The sequence below is a fragment of the Pygocentrus nattereri genome, chromosome 14 (genome assembly GCF_015220715.1).
Source record: "Pygocentrus nattereri isolate fPygNat1 chromosome 14, fPygNat1.pri, whole genome shotgun sequence".
NCBI lineage: Eukaryota > Metazoa > Chordata > Actinopteri > Characiformes > Serrasalmidae > Pygocentrus > Pygocentrus nattereri.
Genome location: NC_051224.1, coordinates 1,654,348 through 1,671,142, shown reverse-complemented (window position 1 = coordinate 1,671,142; position 16,795 = coordinate 1,654,348). Strand labels below are relative to the sequence as shown.

The 16,795-nt window shown below is 42.9% G+C and overlaps 1 protein-coding gene across 1 annotated transcript; it reads left to right on the top strand.

Moving 5' to 3' along the window:
• The first annotated feature begins 75 nt into the window (after positions 1 to 75).
• Positions 76 to 14,967, top strand: samd9l (sterile alpha motif domain containing 9 like). The gene is made up of 3 exons (XM_017714086.2): positions 76 to 422; positions 9,050 to 9,100; positions 9,188 to 14,967. The coding sequence occupies exons 2-3, from the start codon at positions 9,097 to 9,099 to the stop codon at positions 13,813 to 13,815; spliced, it is 4,632 nt and encodes a 1,543-aa protein (XP_017569575.1). The 5' UTR covers positions 76 to 422; positions 9,050 to 9,096; the 3' UTR covers positions 13,816 to 14,967.
• The last annotated feature ends 1,828 nt before the right edge of the window (positions 14,968 to 16,795 follow it).

The window sequence follows — 16,795 nt, the reverse complement described above, 5'->3', positions numbered from 1 at the left end:
GAACCTGAACCTGAACCTGAGCCTGTGCGCATCACTCGGGCTGCAGAGCTTTAACTTTCGTTTTCAGGCAAATGAAAGCTGGAGGTGGGCTGGGTTTCAGCAGCCTATCACGGTCCGCTCGGTACCAGTCTGAGCGAAGCTCTGGATGAGGGCGGGTTCAGCTGCTGCTCAGAGCTCTAGTCCTTCCTCTTGAGCGAAAGGAGGCGCAGCGCCTGGACTGCTCAGATATTAAGCTCCGTGGTCGCCGTGGGTTCTCGCCGTGCTTGCTGGTTGAATTTGACTGCGGAGACGGTTCGTAAACAACTGGCGCGGCTGCGGAGACGCGCCCAGCGGCGCATCCGGCGGACGCGCTTCAGCGGATGGAGCAGCGCGCAGTCGCCCGGAAAACGGTGCTCTGACTTCGGAGTAAAACCGGCGCAGAGGTTGGTGAATTTCCGCGCAGCGAACTTAAGCGAAGTGTCCAGAAATTCGCTACAGGCCTCACTTGCTGCCCCCGCCCTCATGAGCGCTGTCCATTAGTAATGCCTGCCTAGTCTGTGTGTCCAATTCACTGCGGTCTGTCCAGTCATTCGACCCCCCGCATCTGCTGGCTTTCTCGGCTCGCTGGTTCTTGTTTACTGTTCATTTTTTCTGCTTTTCTCCTTCGCCGTGCTGGGAGTAGGCGGTCAGTTACCGCCTCTGTGCCGCGGCCCTGAGCTCCGCCCGGCTTGTTGGTGAGGTCCGTGTTTTGAACGGCTGCTCTCAGACTGACCTACACCGATCCCACCACGGGTGTTAAAATGCGGAGCCCCGCTGATGACGTTCTGTATAAATACAGATAATGCCTTATTAACGCGTGGGAACGAGATCCTAATGCGTGGCCACGACTTAGTTAGGCGTGGGAATGAGATGGCTAAGACGTGGCCGTGACTTAGTAAAGCAGGGGGTCCCACGGCCTTACCAATTCATGGCCACGAATTAATCATCGCATTCCCCAGATTTACTAAGTCGTGGCCACGCATTAGGATCTTGTTCCCACGCATTACGTAGGCTACGTTCACACAGCAGGTAAAAGTGGCCTGAATCTGATTTTCTCACCAAATCTGATTATTTATTTATTTGTTTGTTTGTTTTGCTGTTCGCATTATCTTTTACATGTGATCTGTATGTGACATCAGTAGCCGCGTTTACATGCAGACTACTAATCTGTTAATAATCCGACTAATAGCTCAATTGGAATAGAATTGGGGGGGGGGGGGTAGGAAGAGACCAGACTCGTCATAAACTGGCTCTGGTTCAGACTGAGTCGCATCGCCGCAGATCGGATACGTGTCGGATTTCAGTACCACATATCAAAGCGTGTCGAAGCGGAATTGAAATTAGATTTAAGTGCATTTTTTTTTGCTGTTTACACTGAGAGACACACACACACACACACACACACCTGTGTCACACATGAGGAAAAAGGTCGGATTTGGGCCACTTTTGACCTGCTGTGTAAACGTAGTCTTTGAGACCGGACTGTAAAATGCAGTTCCAGTAATGGACGAAGTTCACAAACCCTGTACTTGAGTTAAAGTCGAGACCCCCAGGGTAAAATATTCCTCCAGTAAAAGTAGAAGTTCCTCCCTTTAGACCTCCACTTGAGTAAAAGTACTAAAGTATTTCCCTTCAAATGTACTTAAGTATAAAGTAAAAGTACTAAAAGAGTAATTCTGGCTCTGATCTGGTCCTGTTATCATTTTTATAACCAGACTGGCTTCATGAACTCATTTCAGGTGAAAGTCCTCTAGCGTCTCTCTTGGTAAACCAGTCTTTTAATAGAACATCATTAATTAGTGACGCTGACGTCTATTAAAATGATCAGAAGCACAAAACACTGAAGGTAAACAGTTTCCATCAGGGAGAACCGAGTGGCTCAGAAACCAAAAGGAACCACAGATTTCTCAAAATGTAGGAGGAAAAAGTCGGATATTAGACTCTGAAATGTAGTGGAGTGAAAGGAAAAAGTCGCCCAGAACGGAGAAACTTCAGAACAGATACACCAAAAATACTAAAGTACAGAAACTAATTACATTTACTCAGTTACTCAGTTACTGTCCACAACTGAGTTCCAGGGATGTTTGGTGGCTCTGAAAGTTTGGTAGTTTGATACAAACGTGCATTGCAAGGTTTTTTGTTTGGTCTTCTAACTCTCATGTTACTAAGCGATGGACAGACGAACCTCTGACTGAGTAATGGAAACCGAAACTTGTCAGACTCGATTCTCTGGCAGAGAAACCAGAAGCTGTAGGGTTGTGAACAAAGCGCTCAGGGCTGCAGTGATGCTATCTTGCGGTTAGAGAATCAGAGCTCTGTCTGCTGGAACTCCGGAGTGCAGTTAAGGTGCATCTGCAAAGCCCTGGTGCGTTTTGTGAGTTGTGATGACGTCACCCCCCCCCCCCCCCCCCCCCCCCCCCCCACCAAAATCCACCAGTATTACATATAAGGGTTTTAAGCATGTATGTATGTATGTATGTGTGTATATATATATATGTATGTATGTGTGTATATATATGTATGTGTGTGTGTGTGTGTGTGTGTGTGTGTGTGTGTGTGTGTGTGTGTGTGTGTGTATATATATATATATATATATATACACACACACACACACACACACACACACACACACACACACACACACACACACACACACACACACACACACACACACCCCCACCCATCCATCCATCCATCCACTTTCTAAGCCGCTTCTCCGTCAGGGACGCGGGGGTGCTGGAGCCTATCCCAGCAGTCATCGGGCGGAAGGCAGGATACACCCTGGACAGGTCGCCAGTCCATCGCAGATATATATATGTATATGTATATATATATTAGAATTTATATTTACTTTGGCAGATGATTTTTAATACAAATGACATCAAAATCTATGAAAATGTGTGTGATTAAGCAGAACTCGATCTGTGGGACAGTTGTGTTTGATTGCTCCGTGCGGCTGCATCTCCTTAAGAAAAAGACCATCTTGCTATGGAGTTTCATTCCACATACAAACATCATCAGTAACCTTGCAAATTCCCTTGGTGCACGTCTTACTTGGCTTGTGAAAATATTCCCAAACACATTTTGGGATATTTTGTTTTGTGCAGGCTTCCGTTGCCATGCATACAAAATTAGATATTTCATATCTTTTATATTTAGATTTAAATCATTTACCCAAACATTGCCACAGTAATATACATGTAAGGAGATGAAACCGGACTAGAGTTATTTGTTAGTCGTTGATTAACGAGCTTCTTCAAAAACTGAAGAATGTGGTTTTAACCTTGAAACGCAATTTAATATTTCGCTGCTGTCGGAAGAAAACCTCGTATCTCCAGAATGGTAGCTTTACAGGAGAAGGAAAAAAAAACAACTGTACTTCTGATGGAAGTCAATGGAATCCAAGCTTTTTTTTCCAAGGAATTTTGGGCTTTTCTTTTAGTCCATTTGCCATGAAATTTACATACAATGTAAAGAACAACAGGCAGTTTCAAATTATGTCAAACACTGAAAAATGGCTAAAATGGCTGAAATGGAGATACGAGGTTTTGTTCCAACGATATATATATATATATATATATATATATATATGTATGTACTACCAATAATCATGCATCATGATTTGTGAAAACGTTCACAAACACATTTGAGTGATTTATGCAGGTCCATTCCCAATTTCCTGTGTAATAATGCAGCTTTTTGGGGGCAAATTAATAGAAAGCATTCATTACTTTATAACTGATCAAGTGTAAAGATAAGTGTACTCATATTAACTTTGTGAAATAGTTCACAATTATATTCACGCCTATGAGTCCTTCATTAATAAGTTTACGCACAAAAAGCTGAATATTTGTTGGGCTTGACTCTGAAATGTACACTGACAGTAGCAATAATATTCCATTTGTTTTAGCCATTATCTGCTTTGTGAAAACGTTCTCAAGTACAGTTTGGAATATTTGAGCGTTTTATGTAGTTCTGCTCTCATTTTCCTGTAGACAGGTGATTGTATTCATGGTTTAGTACAAAAGAAGCATCCAGGAGAGGCGTAGGTGATCAAAGGATTGGCGGTTTATTATTTAAAAACAGTGTTCCTTAAAAGATAAGGATTCGGCTGTTCCACCCTTTACAGTACATAACATAATTAAAAGATTTGAGGAATCTCGGGGGAATTTCAGTGCATTAAGGACCGAGGGGTCAAGCCTAGGCTGCTCTCCGCTCCCTCAGATGGCACTGGATCACGAACCATCATTCTTCTATAAGCCATACAACCACATTGGCTCAGGATTACTTTGGCAAACCTTTGTCAAGCACTACAACTACTGTGCCAACAGGAAGCTTTATGTTAACCATGTCCAGAAGTGCCACCAACTTCTCTGGGCTCAAAGGCATCTGTGATGGACACAGTGGAAATGTGTATTGTGGTCAGACAAATCAGTATTTCAAGTCTTTTGTGGAAGAAATGGACACCCTGTGCTCCAGACCAGGGCCATCCAGATTTTTGCACCAACAAGTCCAAAAGCCAAGGTCTGCCAAGGTATGTCAGGGTTCGTCACGGTCTGCCAGGGGCTACCAACGTATGTCAGGGTCCATCAGGGTCTGCCAGGGTCTGCCAAGGTATGTCAGGGTCCGTCTGGGTCTGCCAAGGTATGTCAGGGTCTGCCAAGGTATGTCAGAGTCCGTCAGTGTCTGCCAAGGTAAGTCAGGATCCGTCGGGGTCTGCCAAGGTATGTCAGGGTCCGTCAGGGTCTGCCAAGGTATGTCAGAGTCCGTCAGGGTCTGCCAAGGTATGTCGGGGTCTGTCAGGGTCCGTCGGGGTCTGTCAAGATATGTCAGAGTCCGTCAGGGTCTGCCAAGGTATGTCAGGGTCCGTCGGGGTCTGTCGGGGTCTGCCAAGGTATGTCAGGGTCCGTCGGGGTCTGTCAGGGTCTGCCAAGGTATGTCAGGGTCCGTCGGGGTCTGTCAGGGTCTGTCAGGGTCTGTCAAGGTATGTCAGGGTTCATCGGGGTCTGTCAGGGTCTGCCAAGGTATGTCAGGGTCCGTCGGGGTCTGCCAAGGTATGTCAGGGTCCGTCGGGGTCTGTCAGGGTCTGTCAAGGTATGTCAGGGTTCATCGGGGTCTGTCAGGGTCTGCCAAGGTATGGCAGGGTCCGTCGGGGTCTGTCAGTGCCTATGGCAAAGGTAGCTTACACATCTATGATGGCACCATTAATGACCAGAAGTACATAGAGATTATGGAGCAAAATATGCTGCCTTCAAGTCAACAGTTTTTCCAGGAACATCCATGCATATTTTAACAAGACAATGCAAAACCACATTCTGCATGTTACCAATGCATGGCTGTGGAAGAAGAATGTGTAGGTGCTGGACTGGCCTGCCTGCAGTCCTAATCTGTCCACAAAGGACTCTGAAACATCCAGACCCTCGAAAACATTCTAAAAAAAGTTGAGACGAGTGGCACGTTTTGGAACGCAAAATGCAACAGCGAAGACCCTGTACTGTAGCCCACCTCAGAGCTTGTCTGCAGGAAGAATGAGACGAGATTGCACCCGAAACGCTTTACGTGGTGTCCCTAAATGTCTTTGTGTGACAGCACTAAACATGCTATTTTTCAGCCCTTTATCATCTCCTAGTAGCCCATTTATATCGGTATCTTTGGCATTTTTTTAGTTGTAGGAATAGGATCTCTGCGTGCCGGGTGACTGGCAGAAGTGGCAGCTCCTGTGGCAGCAGGAAGCAGCCACTTTGTGGCCACATCAGAGCCGGTTTATGAGGAGCCTGGTCGCTTCCTATCCCCCCGTTATAATCATAACCAGGCCTGCTGAACAGCAGAGGGCGCCCGCGAGCGAGTCCTCAGTGAATGGGAGTGAATGGAGCCCAACGGCTAAACACGAACAGTTAGAATAGTCTCTAATCGCTGAGCCAGAACTTTCCTTTAGTTTTAGACAGCAGGAGGACGAGTTTCACTAAAACCGCAGGGAAATCTCTCCGGCGTGTTTCCTTTATTCCACAGTAAACGGGTTTCGGGCAGCAGGAGGCGGGCTTTCCCGCTAGAGCGGGATGATTGATTGCGAGCGGAGCAGCTCATTGGCTGTTCTTGCTCTCTGATGTGATATTTAAAAGCTCTTAAAAATTTAACAGTGGTGTTAAAACATTTTATCCTGTTCAGGAAATTATTGCATTATTTTACGTTTATAAACTATGTCTTTGCTCAAAGGCTCCATCCAATCAACCCTTTCATCTCGGACTTTCTCATTTACATGTATGTAAATGTATGAAAATTGCTAAAATACTTTGCTGCACTTTACTGTTACTTAATTTTACTGGAAACCTTTTGAAGTGAATTTGTACTCCAGTATCTTAATTGTAAATGTTGGTAAATGGACCTTTAGCAGGACAAAAGCAAGTGTTGTGGATATTGATAAACTGAAAATGCAGTTTGACGAGTTGATATCTTGTTTGTTTGGCCTACATTTTGTGAGTTTCTTAGTTCATATGTAATGCAAAGTACAAAGCAAAACGCAGCAGTCGGTCCTGTTCATTCAGTTCATGTCATTTAGTTACATCTTTATTAAAATGACATACAACTGAAAAATCTAATATCAAATACAAATAAATGCATTTTAAATATGTATTTAAGAAATACATTGTTTTTGCCATCTTCAATATAATTTTTTTTTTTTTATAAATAAATTTGAAATATATTCTCCTTATGGGAGACTAATCTTACAGTGTAGAAAAGAGGTGGAGAAGAGGGGGCAGGCAGGATGGAGTGGGTGGAGACGGGTGTCGGCTGATGTGTGACAGAAGGATAGCAGCAAGAGTGAAAGGGAAGGTCTACAAGACAGGAGTGCGTCCTGCTATGATGTTTGGTTTGGAGACTGTGGCTCTGTCTAAAAGTCAGGAGGCTGAGCTGGAGGTGGCGGAGATGAAGATGCTGAGATTTTCGTTGGGAGTGACCAGGATGGACAAGATTAGAAATGAGCAGATCAGAGGGACAGTGAAGGTGGAGCAGTTTGGAGATGAAGCCAGAGAGGCCAGGTTGAGATGGTTTGGACATGTGTTGAGGAGGAATAGTGGATATATTGGGCAAAGAATGTTGGAGATGGAGCTGCCGGGTAGAAGGAGAAGAGGTAGACCTCAGAGAAGGTTTATGGATGTAGTGAAGGTGGACATGGAGATGGTTGGTGTGAAAGTAGAGGAGGCAGTGGATAGGGCAAGGTGGAGGCAGATGATCCGCTGGGGCGACCCCTAAAGGGAGCAGCCAAAAGAAGAATTCTAAGTTGTTTGCATTTCCTACAGAACAAATGCACCTAAAAACAGCAGAAGCACGTCAAAAAATAATAAAGTGCTGGCTAATTCACGGGTGAGTCAAATGAAACGATGGAAAAATGGGGAAAAAATCTGAATAAAAAAAAAATCCTCCCGTCAACCGAACAACCATCGCAGGACGAAGTCATTTCTAATGCCACGTTGCTAAATATTCTCTGTACAAAACCAAAATAACATGACTAACACAACTACACAGCGTTTTAATGAGGCTAGATGTATGAAATGGGTTTAGACATTCTTTCATGTTGACTTCGTGAAAAACTGATAGCCTGCAGTGCTTGTAGGATACAACTTATTAAGGAATGTAGTGGGATCCAGTAATTCCTAATCTCCTAACCCCCAAACACTAAGCACCACAAACCTACAGTCCATCTCAAATCCCTTTAGATAGTGGTGGCTTCACACTGTAGCTGCGCAGATGACGTGAAGTAGGCCTCAAGTGGAAGTGGCTAATAAACATGTCAGGTGCAGCGTGGTCGATAATAAAGAGTGGTCACTAAGAAAAGTGGCCGCGATGTTGTGGCTGCTCAGTGCTGGCTGCTAATAAAAGTGGCTGCGATGTTGTGGCTGCTCAATGCTGGCTGCTAATAAAAGTGGCTGCGATGTTGTGGCTGCTCAATGCCGGCTGCTAATAAAAGTGGCCACGATGTTGTGGCTGCTCAATGCCGGCTGCTAATAAAAGTGGCCGTGATGTTGTGGCTGCTCAATGCCGGCTGCTAATAAAAGTGGCCGCGATGTTGTGGCTGCTCAATGCCGGCTGCTAATAAAAGTGGCCGCGATGTTGTGGCTGCTCAATGCCGGCTGCTAATAAAAGTGGCCGCGATGTTGTGGCTGCTCAATGCCGGCTGCTAATAAAAGTGGCCGTGATGTTGTGGCTGCTCAATGCCGGCTGCTAATAAAAGTGGCCGCGATGTTGTGGCTGCTCAATGCCGGCTGCTAATAAAAGTGGCCGTGATGTTGTGGCTGCTCAATGCCGGCTCAATGCAGAGCATTACTGAGCAAAGCTGAGTTACTCTACTAAATTTTTTGATTGATTTTACTACATTTATTACCTGTAATTCAAATCAAGGTGGATGTTTCCAAATGTTTCCAATCAATGCTTCCCTAGTTTTTGAGTGCATATATGTATTTATACATATATATAATTTAGTAATATTGTGTTCTGAGCTCAAATAAACACCATTAACCTTTTTATGGTTGTGAACTGGCAGTTTTATTTTACATAAACTTAAGTAGGCTAATATGTTTGTTGCAAAGTGTCTATTTTCGATTTTTTCTTAACTGTAGGAGAATTTGTGAGTTAATTATTAAGTTTTTTCCTCGTATTCCTCTTTATTCATGTGACTCATGTCACAACACAGATGACTCTGTTCGTACACCTGTCCTTTTATCTGGTAGCCTGAGACATGAGACGTCAGCCCATCTGTTCTGCTGCCAAGTCTTTCTTAGGACTTTCCAGTGCATTTTTAATTCACTGCTAAAAACGGGGACATTTCTGGGGACACGTCCCCATTCTGGTGGCCTGTCACTGGTAAACAGGAACATCTGGTAACTAGAGGTGTAACTCACAACTATGAAGCCTCAATCCAAAAATTAAGCATAACTAGTTATCCTTGGTAAATTATTGGGATACAAGCAAAAAAATGTTTAAATTACACAACTAATTGTTTACTTAGTCACTTACCTGTATTTCTCTTGTTTAGGTCCCTGGAAGTGAAAATTTGAGGAAATTGTTAACGCAGCTGAAATTATGGGCAAGTATTATGATATGCGTCACACTCAAACACGGTGTCTAGTTTACCCACTTTTATGAAGCTGTAATGTTTTTCTTTCCTTTACAGAAGAACTTTCCAACACTCCAGTTGAAAAATGGACAGAGTCCATGGTGAGCACATGGTTGCGCTCAATAGGAGTGAAAGAACAGTATGTTAAAAAGCTTCATGAAGAAGAAGTGGACGGCCGAATCCTCCTTGAGATCACAGAGGACTTTCTGAAAAAAGAGACTGGAATGAAATCAGGCTATGTACATTTGATCATTACAAAAAGAAATGAGTTAATTAATGCTTCCCGCGAAGTTCAGAGACAAACTGATACGACACATGAAAAGACTGTTCAGAAACGTGATGATAAAAACAATGACCAAAAACCAGCATCTGTCAAGGGTGGTTCAACTACCAGCAGTGGCCAGAAGGGAGAGATCAAACAGGACTCTGTGGCTGTCCGGACAACAAAGAGCGATGCAAAGCCTCGACCTTTCGGCAAAAGGGGCATTGACTACACATATGTGAAGCACGGTGTTCTTCAGCCTGAATCAGGTGTCATTGATCTTATAACCCCCTGTCATGAGTACAAGGCATTTACAATCGCCGCAGCATTGGACTGTCAAAGAGTTCAAGCAAAGCTGGCAAAGGAAATTTTCAAATTTGCCACGGGATGCATGAACATGCGATCAAATGGCACAATACACTTTGGTGTAATGGACGGAAAAGATAACTCTGGCTATGTACATGGCGAAATCATTGGTTTTCCCATTCAGAACAAAGACACGTATGCTGATGCGTTGAATCTCATTGACAGGTGTTTCTCCTCTGCCAACGTTGAACTTGTGCAGCAGTGCATTCGACCACCTGAGTTCATCCTGGTGATTGACCCAAACAGTACTGAAGAACACTATGTCGTTGAAGTTGACATTGTACCTTCAATAAGCATCGTGAGAAATAGGGTGTTTCCAGTCTTATTGCCCAACTTCAAAGAGAAGAAAAACAAAATTGAATTTGAAATTGAAACAATTTATCGCAGACTAGGTTCCAGAACACAGCCAGTCACTGACAGAAACGAATTTTACCATGGAGTTCAGAGCAGGGATGCCCAAAGAGAGGAAAAAGAGCAAGAACATTTGTTCACAATTCCAGACCTCTGCCAGGATCTTGGAAGAAAACTCATCATGCTTGTAACGGGTGGTAAGAAAATCATGGAACAAGATAAATGGTACATCCTTGTTACAAACAAGTTTTCAAAGGAAGATCTCAGCAACATCGATTTTTTGCTGAACATGAAACTTTTCTGTGTGTTTGACTTTGACCCAGGTTCCAAAGAGTCTGGGTTATGTCACGAATATGTCAAGCACCACGCTGTGAACCTTCACTTCATGCAGAACTACAAAATTCCAAGTGACACAAGCGTCAGAGAATTTGAAGGTCAGCTCCACTTGTTTGAACAAACAAGTTGGATTTTTTGTAATGGACGAAGTGACTTCAAAGGCAATGAGCCTCCTTTTGATGAAAATACTTGGTCCAAAACAAGGAGGACCTTCTTAAAAGATTGTGTCTCATTGATCTGCAAAGATATCTTGCCTAAGGGAACCTTTCTTGTGGTCTTTCTCCTCACTTCTCCTGTTGAGACACCTCTCCTGAACACGTTCTACGAGTTCTTCACTGACATGGAAGGTCATGAAGACATCATCTGCATTTCTGAATCAGAGGAGAACTTTCGAAAATGGCGGAACTTTGCTCTTGGATCATGCGACATAGAAACTGTGAACACATCAAGTGTTGTTGGTATGAAAATGAGCCACGTCAATGCAACTCTCCAACGAGTCCAGACCACCACTACCCGTGCAGCTAAATACTTACCTGTGTATATCAAAGGGGAATGCTCTCTTGAGACACGTGACGAAGAAAAAATGTGTTCCTTGGAAATTTTGGGCACCAACCAGTGTGAGGACACCAATCCTGAGTTGATTGAATTGGAGAAAGGGAGCATAGAGAGAGAGTTTTACCTTGGAGGTAAAGTGACATGGATGAACTTCTGGCTTGCAGAGAAAGGTTTTGTTGGGGAAGTTATTCAAAGAGATGCCTACCATGATGTGACCAACCTCCTGAAGGACTCTCTGAAGTGGAGTTTGAGTCAGATGCCTGTCAATTTCATCAACATATACCATCATCCTGGCAGTGGTGGAAGCACAGTAGCAAGACAGGTGCTTTGGAAGAACAGAAAGGAGCTGCGGTGTGCAGTTGTGAAGCCATCATTCTCTGTTGGTGTCGTTTCAGAACATGCTGTCATGTTAAGGGAGTATGAGGAAAAAGATCCACAGAAATGCTGCTCTGTTCTCCTACTTGTTGAGGATTGCGAGAAAGAGTATCTAGAAGACTTGAAGAATGAATTAGAAGTGGCTGCCTACACTAAGAAAATTGCACATGGAACACCGTGTTTCATTCTTCTTAGCTGTATGCGATCCTACACTCCAGAGGACATGTGTAAGGGTTCACATCTTCAGAATGTCTCTGTGACTCACAGACTTTCTGCAGAAGAGAAAAGACACTTTGCAAGAAAACGGCAAATGCTTGAGCGGCAGTTCAAGCCAGAGTTTATCTTGACATTTGTCTTGATGAGTGAAGAATTTGAAGATGAGATTATTGCTAAATATGTCAAACAATTTGTGAGACATTTACTACAAGGCATTGATCATGCGAATGCTGTCACTCAGCTCATTCGCTATGTGGCTCTGCTCAACACCTACATCCAGAACTCTTTCATCTCTCAATCACATTGCGAAGCCCTCTTGCCTCTTGCTTTAACTGTCCCCATGGATAGATTTCGACAACACGCATTTGAGGCTTCGTTGAGTGAGCAGGCCAAATTGGTTTTCATACATTTGAGAGATGAAAGGACCCACATTAAATCTGTCAGAATCATTCACCCACTAGTTGCAAAGGAGATCCTCCATCAGCTTTTGGGTGACAAACAACAACAAAGCGACCTTGCACTGGATCTTCTCAACAATGATGTACTCTTTGAACACAGATTTGGGAGAGAAGATTACGTGACGTTTCTTCGCGCGCTGTTCATGAGACGCTCTAGGATCAGCAAAGGTTATGAGTCGGACAGTTTTTTCTCTCCTCTCATTGAGCATGTGAGAAAAAAAGAAAATCCAGAAAAGGCTATCAAGGTTCTTGGAGAGGCGTACAAAAGATTCAACAAGGATGCATTCTTTGCTCAGCAACTGGCTCGTCTCAATTACAGTCATGAAAGATTTGAAGAAGCAGAACAGTGGGCAGACACTGCAGCAAAAAAACAGCCTAACAACTCCTACATTCTTGACACCAAAGGTCAGGTGTACAGAAGATGGTTCACAGCGAAATGCAAAGCCATGGAAAAGATTAAAAAGACCCCGGAGAACACAGCAGATGCCATTAAAACGGCTCTTAAAGCCATTGAATGCTTCCAAGCGTGTCAGAAGGCAGCAGTTGCCGACGTCGAGTCAATGAACAACTCAGGTTTTTTTGGAACTGTAGAGGTGTGCTGCAGCTTGTTAAAACTAATTTCTTCACTTCGCATTTTCTCAAAGAAAACAAATAGCGGTTCTGAATGCCTGAAGTACTTGCTCACAGAATACATTCCCACAGAGGTTGAAAAACCATGGGAGCATTTTCACTTCAAGCTTAAAAAACTTCATGCCATAGTGCGTAATGCCTTGGAATGGATATCAGAAGACTTGAGTTACTTTCAGACCGACCTGAACACAGATGATGAGACCTCTGAGAGCTGTGAGCAGACATTACGTCACCCTAAGCGTTGGTTGGTAAACAAGTCTGCTGTTTATGGCAAGTTCTTCAGTGATGCCTCATTCAGCAGTGCGTCTAGTCTTCGGCAGTCTAACCCAGATGGTCTGACTCCGTTCACTAAACGCATGATGATCTGCCACCTTGGTGGAGGAAACATCACAACAGTCCTTTCCATCCTAGACCAGAAAGAAAATGATGCAGAAGCAGTCAGATTTTTGGAGGACATCATTTTACTGTATCCGAAGAACCCTATGACTGCTAAAATGGATCAGTTGGATCTTGTTAACTTCATTGCATCACATATTGCTTTAAGTGCAGTCTCAATCCAGTCACCTAAGCTGGCTGCGTTCAGTGATCTGCAAAGGCTGAGCCATCTGTTTCCACAAGACCAGTCAAAATGCCTGTCAAGTGCTCTATTTTTATGCATGTTGTTATTCTGGCCAGAAGAGCACGACACTGATGATGAAAAGGAGAACAAATACGAAACTGTTCTCTCTGCTATCGAATTCCTCCAAAAAACATATTGGAGCAAAATGAAGGATATCCCTCACAGAAGGAGACGGATTTACACTCACTTCTTCCTGAGAAATGGAGTTGGGTATGAGAAGTTTGTCCATAAGAGCAAGATTGAAGACCTCTCAAAATTGACCTCTGTGTCAGAAAAGCGTCTGAAATGGTTCAGAGGGGAATTGTGGAAAACGACAGAAATTGCCGATGTGCTCAAACATGTGACGGGCTGGACAGAGAATGGCACTGTGTACCTTGAGGGTCCGAAAAAGAAAAAGTTCCCTGTTCATGCTGTGTATGTACACTCAGTGCCCTACGACAATGAGAACGTCACCTTTTATCTGGGCTTCACGTTCAGAGGACCTGTTGCATACAACATCAAGCCAACAGGAGCCTAAATGTAGCGTCCTGACTGAGTAGAATCACACTGTCGGCAGATTATGGCAAACCGACTTGGTAAAGTTACAAAGGCTGTACAAGTTTTTGTTTTTTTTTTTTGGTCTGCATGGTCCAATGAGTGGGCCATTGTATGTCATCAAGATGTAAATCTAATTAGCCTTTAAAGCTTGTATTTCGTTTGCACTGAATTATCGAGATTTTGAAACGGTGGCACGTCTGTCGGAGCAAGTGATTTGCGGTAAAACATGCTGATGGTGCTATGTGATCACACAGTCCTTTACATGATGTAAATATGAGAGCTGTTTTAGTTTAAACACCCCAGTACCAGCCCTGCTAAATGCTTCTTTGCAGACATCTTGTAGTTCCAGATTCTGATGTAACCACTGTTGTAGCTGAGGTAACACTGGTTCTTCATGCTGTTGAAAAGGCTGGGAAGGGCACAACCAATGTCTTAACTCAGATTCCCTCTGAACAGAGCGAGGGTAAACACATGATGTCACAAAATTGTGTGTCTCATTTGCCCAGGAGAATAGCACCTAGTTACCTTTACTCAATTGCGTGTACCTAAGTAAAATGTTGAAAGAGTTGTACTATCATGGGTGTTTTCAAATCATAAAACTTCTACTTTTACTCAAGTATATTTGTGAAGAATAATCACATTTCTTTTTTTTTGTTATGTTTCACTGGGTTATGCTGGCAACAGCACCTATGCTGTGTTGCCATTGCTCGTACCTCTCACCTTTTAGGGTCTTAGGGTTATTTTAGACCAAAAGAATCCAAAAAAGAGAAGAATAACCCCCTAACAAACTTCAGTGTACTAAGATGTTTCACTGCAGTACTATACTGTAGTGTATAACATATCACTTTTATGCTTCTTTACCCACCGCACTTATTTCTAATAGTGTATTGCCTTTTATTTCTTGACGCTTCACCCATTTCCATCGCATTGTTTACCCGTCTTTATCAGTCTTCCATAAGGATTTCACATCTGTGTGTCTGTTAAGACTTTTTATCATTGCACGTTTTTATGTCCATACATTTGTTTCCTGACTCGTTTTTCTACATTTATATTTTTTTACTGTCATTTTCATTGTATAATGGCCTGCGATGCCACCTGTGCTGTAATAAACATTGATATAGTTCTTAATTCAGCACCTCTTCATTGACTCATTGAAAGACCTTAACAGGAATAACTTTACAGCGACTCAAAAGGCTGAAAGGCTTTGGTGGGAAACTAAATTAAACATACACTATGAATTCCAAAATATCGTATTAAATTTTATAATAATACAATGTGAAAGCAGAGGCAATTATGCTTTTCTTAGATAATAAATGAAATGGTAACAACCCAAAACGCTCATTTTTGACTGTTGACTGCCCTTTGAAGCACACTACAGTGAATGACTGGTGAGGTGAAGCGTCTACATCAAAATATGAAGCTTTTGCACTATTTTTAATGACAAAATCATCAATATTTGTCTAAGGAACTCAAGACCTGAACTTATGTTTTTTTCAGCTACAATTTGCTCTGTATTTTTAATTCCAACTTTATGTTTTAGAGGAATTTTAGGTAGCCCTATTTTTATTTTATTTATTTAGCTATTTTTAGTGTTTTAGACATTATGTTCCTCAGAAACAGGCATTTTTCCAGACGCACTCAAGGTTACTGTGATCAGGCGTTGACTAAAGAAACACAATGTAATGTTGGGGAGCGATGAGGACGCGGATGCTTATGCGTCGAAAAGCGAGATTTATTGAGGGCAAATCCATATTTAGGGTCGACGTGGTCCAGGGTCAGTGAGCCAATATGGAGAACAGGAGGGACAGACACAGGATAAACAGACAACAGAGGCAGTAAGAAACACCAAACAAAACAATTCAAATACAAACAGGGATAATGACAGAAAACATGACACAGGTGGAAAACAGGTGAAACCAATCAGGGGCGGAGTCAAGAAAACAAGGGGGCATGACAAAGAACTCAAAACAAGAAAGCATGCTGACAAGACCAAAACAAAAGCACATGGAGTACTGGGAGGGGCCAATCGTGACACACAACATAGATTCATCGGTTTTAAGTCACATTAGTAGTTTTTGCACAAATAAATAAGTTCCTAAATGAAAATGATGCTTCTCAAAAATTCCGATCAGGTTTCCCATCATCATAATACTTAAGTATACTCGCTAAAGATAGTTAACAATCTTAGAGTCTGTTGTACTTTTAGATTTAAGTGCAGAATTTAATAGAATAGACAAGATGACATTTGTACTGTGAAAGCAATGCAACAACTATCTATATAATAAAAGCTAAAGAAAAGATGAGTAGCCCTCATAACCATGTCTGGCTGTAGTGAACACCACGGATGCAGGAAGAGGTGGGGGGTGACGAGGGGGCTGCAGCCGCCCAGATTTCAGGACTGCAACTTAAAAAAAATATCAAATACATTTTAGTGTTTGGAGCCTATTTCGTCAGGAATTGCAATATATTCGACTTGTAATTTGGCCTCCCCCCCCGCCCATTGGATCCCGGAGTGAATGACACACATACATACACATATCTGGCTTCTTAAATGGCTAGATATTTCTCATTAAGACACTAATATAAAATACAAAGGCAGACTTTACATGAAGAGCTTTACTGAGCTCAGCGAACGAACATGTAAACACAAACACTAAATTAGCTTTTCATCATTTGAGAAACGTCACTAAAGCTCGGCCTTTTCTGTCTCGGAGCATTTGGTACAAGCAGAGTTGATCACTGTAATGGTCTCCTTACTGGACTTCCTAAGAAAACAACACGTCCCTTACGACTCGTACAAAACGCAGCAGCACGGATCCCAACGAAAAACGAAAGAGAGATCATATCGTATACTCAGCTCTCTTCTACCTTTCATTTATCATTTATTCCCGTCCTCTTTTTTGGTCAATGTCTCTGGCATTGCCCTGTTTCTTTCTGCAAGTATCCTGCTCCGCGTTCAG